This window comes from Heterodontus francisci, chromosome 28, assembly GCF_036365525.1.
Source record: "Heterodontus francisci isolate sHetFra1 chromosome 28, sHetFra1.hap1, whole genome shotgun sequence".
NCBI lineage: Eukaryota > Metazoa > Chordata > Chondrichthyes > Heterodontiformes > Heterodontidae > Heterodontus > Heterodontus francisci.
Window position 1 is genome coordinate 18325730 of NC_090398.1, and position 11482 is coordinate 18337211.

Genomic DNA, 11482 nt, shown 5'->3' on the forward strand with positions numbered 1-11482 from the left:
GTGAGTAATGCTTTCAATTTTCTACTTCTCTGTCACCACCCCCGAATCTAAGGAAGACTGAAGAATCCTTGGATGCATCTCATCTGGCCCTGGTGCTCTATCCACTTTAAGTACATACAGCCTAGCTAATACTTCCTCTGTATCAATTTTAAACTCCTCTAATGTCTGGCTTACCTCTTTTTTCAACATTGCCTGGGCTGCATCTTTTTCCTTGATAAAGATAGATGCAAAGTATTCATTTTAATACCTCAGCTATGCCCTCTGCCACCATGTGTAAATCCCCTTTCTGGTCCGCAATCGGCCCCACTCCTTCTTTTGCCACCCTTTCACTATATATATGCCTATAGAAAAGTTTGGGATTTTCTTTAATGCTCGTCTATTTTCATGCTCTCTCTTTGCTACCCTTATTTGCTTTTTCACTTCCCCTCTGGACCTGGTTCTCAAATTAGTTTTCAATAGTATTTTCTACCTGGCATCTGTCATAAGTACACTTTTTGCTCTTTATCTTAATCGCTACTTCTTGTGTCATCCAGGGACCTCTGGATTTGTTTGCCCTACTTTCCCCTTCGAGGGACATACGTTGACAGTGCCTGAACTATCTCTTCTTTGAAGATAGACCATTGTTCATTTGTTGGTTTTCCTGCCAGCTTTTGACTCCAATTTATTGTCCCCAGCTCCATTCTTACCCCATTGAAGTTGACCTTCCTGCAGTAAATTAATATTACCCTGGATTCCTCTTCGTCATTTTCCATAATCAGACTAAGCTTTATTATACAATGATCACTACCCCTAAATCCTGTCCTACCAATACTTGATCAACTTGGCCCACCTCATTCCCAAGAACCAGGTCTAGTAGTGCCTTCTTTCTCATAGGACTAGCAACGTACTGTTGTGGAAAACAAGTCTTGCATTTCTTCGAAAGAAATTCTACATTTAAGGTGTGGCTTTGACCTGCTTGAAGAGAGGGAAAGACCCCAGAAAATGGGAGTTGTTACTCTCTGTGGAGGAATATTGTTTTGCAGAGAGAAACCCCTGCATTTTAAAGGTAACACATTTCTACTCCCTCCAGTCTCTGAAGAACCCCTGCCTCAAAAGTGATTCCTGTTACTTCTATGTTTTTGGGAGATCCTGAAATCTCAAGAAAGCTTTTACTGTTAGACTGCTACTTCAAGCTCCATGTAAACATGTTGTTACATGTTTTTTTCTGAAAGATCTGTGTGACAATTGCTGTGGACAAAATGCCTTGAATGCCCAACTATTACAGACTGTTCATTAATCTCGCCAGGAGAGACTTCGAGTGGCATCCGACTATTCGACTCCAGGGCATCTCAAGTGTTCAGAAATATCCAGCAGACTGTGACAACCGATTATTTATTATTCCTAAGATACCGTTGCAACTCAAAACATCCTTTCCCCCCAGTTGACTGGTTTTTGAATGTGTGTATGTGTGCATGAGGGTTAGGAAGAATAAGAAGTTACAAAATCTTTTCATATCCATAGATTTATCCCATTATTGTTTAAGTTTTAGTTTATTAATGAATTTTTGGAAATAATTTTTGCTGTTGTTTAAAGAAACCTAGTATGGTGTGCTTTATTCTGTGGAACAAATAGAGTGTTTACTTTCGTGGTTTTCTGTAGGTGGGAAACTTTATTTTATATGCTATGACCTGTGGAGTGGTAAGACTGGATTAACAGTGCATTATTCCTGCCTTGGTTGTAACATATTAATTGGGGGCTCTTATGAGATTAAATTCCATGGCTAATTATGTGAATTATAAGGGGAGTAATAATTTGAAAGAGAGAAAAAAATGAACCAGTTTTCTTGTATATTGGGGTAAAGGGTGTACCATTGGAATGGCGTTAGCAGTTGCAGCAAATTTTCTAGAAAAGGAGAATGTGCCCCTCAATGATTTGAAAACCTTAACTAAGATTAAACTAAAAGAATTGGCAGCACAATAGGGGTGAGAATTGAACTCAGGTTCTGCAAAAGCAGAGATACTTGACATAATAACCCAACAATTAAAATTGGAAGTAGAAGAACGAGAGAAAGGAGAAGGAGAAGACACTAAGTAAGAGGGTGATGCAGTTGAATTGGTTAAGGTTTAGTTAGATATGAAAAAAAAAACTCGAGTAGGAAAAAGAACTAAGAAATCTTGAGGCTGAGAAACAATTAACAATGAAAAAAACTTGAATTGAAAAAAGGAGAAAAGGGAGAAACAGAGGGAATTTAGGTTAAAAGGGATGGTCTTGACTCCAGGGAAAATTGTGGCCAGGAAGAAGCTGAATCCAGCTCATGACCCAGAGAAAAACTGTTAAAATTTATACCAGCTCTCCTGAGGTTTTAGGAAAGAGACATAGAGACATTTTCACTTCTTTTGAAAAAAAAGCCAAACAAAAGAAATGGCTAAAGGAAAGCTGGGCACTGCTTTGCAAAGCAGGTTGATGGGCAGAGCTCAGGAAGTTTATGCCATGCTTCCTGGAGAAGCTTCTCCAGATTATGCCATGGCACAAAAGGCTATTCTCGCTGTATATGAGTTAGTCTCCGAAGCTGACTGACAGGAGTTTCAGAATATACAGAGACTGGCTGGACAGACTTAAGTAGAGTTTGCAAGGGTGAAGCAAATGAATTTTGATCATTGGCTATGGGTATTAAAGATGGAAGTCACGTATGAAAAACTTAGAGAATTGATTTTCTTGGAAGAGTTTAAAAATTTAATCCCTCCAGTAGTGAGAACTCCTGTAGAGAACCTGAAAGTTTTAAAATCTAGGCAAGCATCGGAAATAGCTGATGATTTTGAGCTTGTCAATAAGCCAAAACCCTTGGCCCATCACCCGCACAAACCCGTGAAGTACAGAAAGTGGGAGAGTGAGAGGAAGGCAAGTAGCTGGGGACAAAAAGCCACAGCTGGTAACGCCTCAGGATCCCCTTCTTAGGCCAGAAATGAACGTGTTGAGGGTATAAGTGAGGTCCGATAGATGAAGTATTATTGTCACAAGGTGGGACATCTTCGTTCAGAATGCTGGAAGTTGCGAGGTAAACAAATGGGACTAATGTAGTGAAAGTGGGGCTGACTGTCAGCAGAGCAGAGCAGGCTGTAGCTTTAACGGCAGCTGTAAAACCAGACACAAAGTGACTGCAGGGGTTAGGAATAAGATGCCTGAAAGTTATAATGATTTTTTGCCAAAAGGAAACGTAACTCCATATCCCTCAAGTGAGGCAGGCAAACCCATCATTATACTTAGGGATGCAGGAGCAACACAAACCCTTTTACTGCGGAAAGGTATATCATTTCTAAGTAAATGTTATTGGTGGAGAGTATTTCCCGTACCTTTGTATTGCGTGCACCTCGAGTGTGGACCTAATATCTGGGATGATAACTGTCAGAGATGACTATAGTTTGCCTCTATACAGAACTGACCTACTACTAGGGAATGATTTGGCTGGAGCAAGAGTATCAGTTTCTCCTGTAGTCACAGTGAAAACAATTGAAGTTAAAAAATTGGAACAATTACAAGAACATGTTCCAGGAATGTTTCCTGCGTGTGTAGTAACCCAAGCAATGGATAAACAGGTTCCACTGTTGGAGGTAAAATTAGCAGCACAAACAGATAGCTGAGTATTGAAACGTTGCTTGGGGATTTAGATAATCCAAATGAGATGTTTTACAAATCTTCTATATTTGCAGCACGGTAAGCTGATCCAGAGTTACATAGAAAAGCACTGAACTAAAAGGAGTTCCAGAAGGCTATTTTGTTGAAGACGGGGTTCTATGGAGGAATGGAGATTGTCTCATAGACTTGTGGATGAAAACTGGACATTTGTTCAACAGGTAGTGGTACCAACTATCATGAATTATGAAGGTTAGCAAATTACATTCCTCTAGCAGGAAATATGGAGATCTGGAAGGCCAAATCACGTACAGGTCAACATTATGCTAATATACAGTAACACTTGGAAGAAACACTTAAAACAGCGAGAAACTCTGTTTAAAAAATTACAAAACACTTATTTATTTTTAAATCTGGCAAGAAGCGAATTCACAAAAGCCAGAGTGACCTACCTCGGATATATAGTGTGAGAAGGACAAGTGTTGCCAATTACAGCAAAAGTACAAGCCTCAGTGGAATTCCCTATCCCTAAGACTAAACATCAAATCATAAGGTTTTGGGGGATGTGTGTCTTCTACAGAAAATTTGCCCCAAATTTCAGTACTGTGCCTGCTCCACTAATCGATTTGCTCCATCAGGCTGCGCTGCGGTGCGCACATGTGCAGACGGGCTCCTGCTCATGTGCATGTGACACAGCAGCGCCAACTAGCGGTAGTATGGTCAGCAAATGCAGCCCAATGGATGATGGTCAGTGTACATCAATGTTTTTTGTAATCATGGTGGGCATACAGTTCAACATGTTTAACAGCTAGCCCTAAGCCATAAGCCATTCTTTTTCCACAGTGGAATACTTTATGGGTGGTGCTTCAAATCTTTTGAAAAATTACCTGCTGGCTGTTCTATGCCTGATTCGTCATCTTGTAACAGGACTGCACCGACCCCCAGGTCATGAGTATCAATCACTACCTTGAAGTGCTTTGTAAAATTTGAAACAGCCAACACTGGTTCAGTAGTTAAAACTGCCTTTAGCTTTTCAAAAGATGCCTGGCATTCCCCTGACCACGCTACCTTGGTTTTCTTTTTCTGTAGCAAATCAGTTAGTAGAGTGGCTACAGCACTTAAATTTGGTGCAAACTTTCTGCAGAAACCACTTATCCCCAAAAACCTCATGATTTCACTCTTAGTATTAGGGATAGGAATCTCCACTAAGCCTTGTGCTTTTTCCATTTTTGGCAACACTTGCGCCACTGTATGACCGAGATAGGTCATGCTTGCTTTTGCGAATTCACTTTTTGCCAAATTTGCCAATGAATCAGCTTATTTTATATACATACGATCTAGCTGTTTTAAGTGTTCTTTCTGAGTGTTACTGCAGAACCAGAGAACCATAGGAAAGTTACAGCACAGAAGGATACCATTCAGCCCATCATACCTGTGCCAACAGAAAAAGAAAAAGACACTAGCCTCTCTAATGAATCCTACCTTCCAGCATCCGGTCCAAAGCCTTGCAGGTTACAGCACTTCAGGTCCATGTCCAGCTAACTTTAAAATGAATTGAAGATTTCTGACTCCACCACTGGTCGGGCAGTGAATTCCAGGCACCCACTACCCTCTCAGTGAAAAGGTTTTTCCTGATGTCCCATCCAATCCTTCTACAAATCGCCTTAAATCTATGCCCCCCTGGTAGTTGACCTCTACACGAGGTGAAACGGATCCCTCCTGTCTGCACTATCTGGACCCGTTATAATTTGGTACAACTGAATTTAGTCGCCCCTCAGCCTCGTCTGTTCAAGAAAACAACCCTAGCTGATCCAAAATTTCCTCATAGCTGCAACTTTCAAACGCTGGTAACATTCTTGTAAATCTCCTCTGCAGTGTCTCCAGAGGAATTCTGTCCCATCTGTAATGTGGTGACCAGAACTGTATGCAAAACTGCAGCTATCGCATAACCAGACTTTTATACAGTTCCAGCATTACATCCCTGTGTTTGCATTCTATACCTCGGCCAATAAAGGAGAACATCCCATATGCCTCCTTCACCACTCTATCTACCTGTCCTGCCACCTTCAGGTACCTGTGGACATGCACTCAAAGGTCTCTCACTTCTTTTACCCCTCTCAATTTCCTCCCGTGTTTGTGTATTCCCTTACTTTGTTTGCTCTCCCTAAATGAATTACCTCACACTTTTCCATATTGAATTCCATTTGCTACTTTTCTGCTCACTCAAACAAACCATTGATATCATTCTGGAGTCTACAGCTATCAACTTCACTATCGACTACGTGACCAATTTGTGTGACATCTGAGAATTTTCCAATAATGCCTCCAACATTTAAGTCCAAATCATCAATATATACCACAAACAGCAAGGGACTCAACACTGAGCCCCGTTGAACGCTACTGGAAACCGCTTTCCATTCGCAAACATATCCATCGGCCACTACACTTTGTTTCCTGTCCCTGAGCTAATTTTGGATCCAGCTTGCCACATTCCACTGTATCCCATGGGCTTTCATTTTTCTGACCAGTCTGTCATGTGGGAGCTTGTCAAATGCCTGATTAAAATCCATGTCGACCACATCCACTGCACTACTCTCATCAATCTTTCCTGTTACCTCCTCAAAAAATTCAATCGAGTTAGGAAGACATGACCTTCCCTTAACAAATTCATGCTGACTATCCCTGATTAATCTGTGCCTTTCTCACTGGCAGTTTATCCTATGTCTCAAAATGGATTCTAATAATTTATACACCACCGAGGTCAGGCTGACCGGCCTATAATTATTTGGCCTATCCCTCACAGCCTTTTTTAAACAATGGTACAACTCTTGCAGACCTCCAATCTTCCAGTGTCTCACCTGTATCCGGTGAGGATTTGAAGATGATCCTCAGAGCATCCGTTATTTCCTCGCTGGCTTCCTTTCACAACCTCGGATACAAACCATTCGGCCCTGGTGATTTATGCACTTTCAAGGATGTTAGACCCTCTCGTACTTCCTCCCTCATTATGCTTATCATATCTAATATTTCACACTCCTCCTGTTTTATTACAATGTTTATGTCATCCAACTCCTTTGCGAAGACAAAGACAAAAGAACGCATTCAGAAAACTGCCCACATCATCTGTGTCCACGCATACGTTCCCTTGTACATCTCTGATCGGCCCTATGCATTCCTGAGTTATCCACTTGCACTTAATGCACTGACGAAACATTTTTAGGTTTTCCTTGATTTTACCTGCCTATAATTGTTCATGTCCTTCCTTTGCTTTCCTAATTTCCTCTTTTACTTCATTCTGCACTTTCTACACTCCTGTAGCCTTTCTACAATATTAAGTTTTTTTGTGACCTCCATAAGCTTTCTTTTCTGCTTAATCTTATCATATATGCTTCTAGATACCCAGAAGGCTATAGAGTTGGCCGTACCACCCTTTATCTTGTTTGGGCCATGCCTATAGAATCTCGCTTTTGAATGCCTCCCACTGATTTTCCTTCAAGTAGCTGTATCCAGTCCACTTTCGCCAGATCACCTCTCAGCTTTGTAAAAGGTCACCAGCTCCAAAATGATAACCCATTGCTATTTCATCCATTTGTCCAGCTTCATTACTGAAGACTAAATCTGGAATTGTGCCCCCTCTCGTTGGTCATGTTACGTGCCAGTTGAAAGATTTCTCTTGAATGCAGTTCAAGAATTGTGTGCCCTCTGTGCCCTTCACACTGTTTGTATTCCAGTCGACATTAGGGTAGTTGAAATCCTCAACTATTATTGCCCTCTTGTTTTTGCACTCAAACATGTGCCTACATATTTGTTCTTCTATCTTCCTCTCTCTATTTGGGGGTCTATAGTACACTCCTAATAGTGTGGTTGCCACTTCAGTATTTCTGAGCTCAACCCATATGGCCTCATTGGACGTTTCATTTACATTATCATCCCTCCTCACAGCTGTTACTGATTCCTTTAATCATTAATGCGACACCATTTCCAAGTTTCCTTCCAAACCACATGCCTTTCATTCACTGTTGCTGGGATAAAATACAAGAGCTCCCTTCCTAACAGCACTGAGAACAGACCTTCGCAAATGGTCAGCAGCTGTTCAAAACGGGGCTCACGACCTGCTCTTCACCGACAATGAAAATGGACAAGAAAAGCTTAGGTTTTCAGCCACGCCCATATCTCATGAATGAATAAATAACGTGTCACCAATTTATAACAGTAGGGTCTGGTTACTGTTTTGCTGAAAGCTCAACATCCTTTGATGCTGATTTATAATGATAAGTTAATTGCCTGGACAACCTTCGCAACTGAAGTTTATCAAGTAATTCTACCCATTAGTGTTTTCACACACCATTGCCAGAAAAATCTTTTTTTATGTGTTAATGCTTATTCAGCTCCTGTGTGCTGAACTTTAACTTACAGCTCTGATTTGTGACTGCTTAATTTGTTTAGTGCATGACGTAGTCTTTGGATTCTTCCTTCTCATTTGCGAGAAATTCTCTCACTCAGAAGCTTGGGGATAACTTAATCGATGGTTAATAAATTGCATTCTTTTGATCCGAATTGGGTAAAATGCAACAGAGATTGTGAACTTAGTCAAACATTATTCATCCCTCCACCGACACTGGGAGGTAACCACACAACCCAACCGCCTGCCACCAATCCCAAACAATTCCTTACTCAGGAGTTAAAGGAGGGAATGTAGGATGTGTCTGATTTTTCAGCTGTTATCTTTCAGGATACCAAAACTCAGCTTTCTTACAACAGGATCTCCACAACTGAGGATAATACTTGGATTCACAGTACAGGATATTCCATGCACCTGTTGCACTGTCTGGGTTCGGTAAAAATAATACTACAGAATTCGACTATTTGAACTTCATTAAAGTGCAGCTAACTGAGTTGTCAGGGTTTTCTTTTTTGATATATTGAAGTAAGGACAGGTGCCACAGACTATCCCATTACAAACTGTCAGGATAATTTTTGCTAATTTCTGTAATACCGTTAAGCATCAGTATTCTCATTCTGTTCTTCTACACCGATGTATATATCCTGACAGGAGTATCCCTTTTCTAATTTTACATGTTGTCTCTCGTGGTGATTGAACTCCGTGTCACAGTGAAGAATTCAATTCAGTATCTGGTGCAAAACAGCTGAAACGTCACATTGATCAGTGTCGAGCTCTGACAGTTTCCTCCATTCAAAAACTTATCATGTTACAAGATCCTGGTTATATTTGTCAATGAGGAATGGTGCCTGACAGTGAGACCCACACTGGCAATATTCACACCAAGCTTCCCAGAATGTTACCAATATCAACCATCCTAGGACCTCTGTTTCTGCACCAAGTGAAGCCCATCATTGTTATCTTCGAAACGTGAACGTGAAATGTGCAGATTTTACAGGAATAAGTTATGTTTACTCAATGAATGAAGGGTGAAGAAAGAATGTAATTCTGACATCAAACGTGTGCTACAAAATGGAACAACAGTACGCAAATAGCTCATCATACTTTCACATTTCCGAAAGGAAGGACCTTGTACGGTAGGAAATGAGTTGAAATTGAGCTTCAGATGTGAACAAGCATTCTGTAATTTTATCCGCATTTTCTAACTAATCTCAAAATTACTGGCCAGGGAGATTTCAGCACATTCTTCAGCTCTTCTCTGAATTTTCTCTGGGTCGCTGCATAAATACATGGGTTTTGAATACAACTCAAAAATTTAAGGCAAGTTCCGGTTTCATTGGCGATATATCCAGGGGCTGTGAGGTCACCACGGTAATTATTGGTGTTTGGCAGTCTGGTCGCCACAAAAGTCACGGCAACTGTCAACCACGACAGTATAAAACAGCCCGATACAGTGAACAATAAAATAATGGATTTCCTTCGGTTGTCCATTTCTGAATCACTGCGATTCTCACTCCTGTTACCCCGGAGTTTCCTGCGGGTTCTATTGGCCACTAAAATACGTCCAATGGTTGAACAATTAAATGAGACAATTAAAGTAAAAGGAAGCCAAACGATCCAGGCGGTGTGAAACCAGACCCACGCTAGACCAAGTGGTGAGGAAAAAAAATCCACGCTTGGCCGACAGCCCCGCTGCACCTTGTTAATTATTTGCTGAGGTTCGAATGCAAATAAAAAGGGAATGTTCTTGAACAAATTCAATAAACAGAACACTGTTATAACCACCCGTGCAGTTCTTGCTGTGCAATATCTTGCTTTAAACTTCTGGAAGCAGACAGCTACAAAACGGTCAAATGTGAAGGAGACTGTGAACCAAACAGACAAATCAAAGGTGATAGTTGTCATGTATATAACAATCCTACACACTGGAGTGTAAGACAGGAAAGAAAATGGAAAGTGATAACTGAAAATACGATACACCATTACATTGATGATCATGACCAGGAGATCTGCTGTTGCCATGGACACCATATAAACAGAAATACATTTCGAAAGGCCGCAGTTTTGTCGGGAGAGAATCACAATCGCCATCAAATTCACTGTAAGAAAGAGAAACGAGATAAATAACGTTTTAGTGGCTGTTTGAAATATATATGGTGATATCTCTTGACAGCATTTTACTCCATACAGTATGATTATATAAGATTAGCAGTGGAGTAAGTTCCTGGGAAACCTATATTTAAATGAGCTGCTGTCGCGCTCCCTCTGCACGGGTGACACTTGATTCTTTCTGTGGGACCTTGTAGGAACATTATAACATCAGTAAGGCTGTCAGATTAAAGGAAACGGAGAAAGTGTGGGTACCCTGTTCACGAATTTGCTCCAGTAACCACCGGTTGTGTAATGCTGACATCGGGGAAACATGTTATCTTATTCAACATACAGTATAAACAAAGTGATAGTTAACACAGATTACGAACAAATAGTTTATAATGGCTCACCAAGGACACCCAGGGGTGCGAGAATTGGGTAGTAAATGTCTTTCATCAGCAGAATAGCTGGTTTCCCCATTTTATGTGAGAATGGATGGAATCTGTAGAAGTAGAAAGACTGGTGCACTTCTGAGCTTGTGCAAGGAAACCTATATTTATACACGCCTTAAACCTCCAAGGAGTCAATCAGCTTTAATCATAATTAACATTGGTGGCAGTAGTTTCATAAATAAACTCGGTAAGTTGTTTTCTGACATTTCAGAATTAGGGAAAGGGTTAACACTAAGGCAATTTTAAAAACACAGAATTAAAACATTATTTACAAATTGAACGACTGTGGATCCCATTCCCACAGGACCAGCCAAAGTAACTCGCTTTGCACGAACTGTTCTGACGCTGACCTTCACTCTAACCTATTGATTCAACACCTGCAGATCAGGCAGCAGAAGAACTCCTGCAATATTTGTGATAAAAATGGTCCTGAAGCAATACAGGGGAGTATAGTTTTCTGAGACTAGTGGGACCACTACATGTAAACAGAGGTCTACATGCTTATCCTTGTTAGAGTTACACCACATTCACACTAGAGGTGGCCATAGACCTCCAGAACTAGTGGTACCCTTCGATTATGCTTGAGGTGAGCAGGATGTCTCTGTAATAGTGGTGTGACATCACTTACTCTAGAGGTGACCAAGTTCCTTTCATACTAATAGCATCTATGATTACAGTAAACGTGTCCATCTTCCTCTATACTGGTCGCACCTGCACTGACAGGCAATGTGACCATCCTGCTCCAATACTAGTGGTTCCCTACATTTACAATGGAGATAAAAACCATTGTCTGATACTCGTAATTCCCTTTATTTACTGTAGAGGTGGTGAATGGTGGTAACCCTACACTTATGTAAGGTATGTGATTATCTATAATTGCAATGGAGGTAACAGTGCTCCTCCATTACCAATGGTTCCCTGCACTTAC

General features: G+C 40.9%; 1 protein-coding gene across 1 annotated transcript; it reads right to left on the reverse strand.

The window, feature by feature from the left end:
• Positions 1-4926: 4926 nt before the first annotated feature.
• Positions 4927-10582, reverse strand: LOC137385243 (probable G-protein coupled receptor 139). The gene is made up of 6 exons (XM_068060227.1): positions 10513-10582; positions 9233-10110; positions 7262-7564; positions 6604-6681; positions 5833-6074; positions 4927-5041 (listed from the first exon to the last, which is right to left on the reverse strand). Exons 1-6 carry the CDS (start codon positions 10580-10582, stop codon positions 4927-4929), a joined length of 1686 nt encoding a protein of 561 aa, XP_067916328.1.
• Positions 10583-11482: the final 900 nt, after the last annotated feature.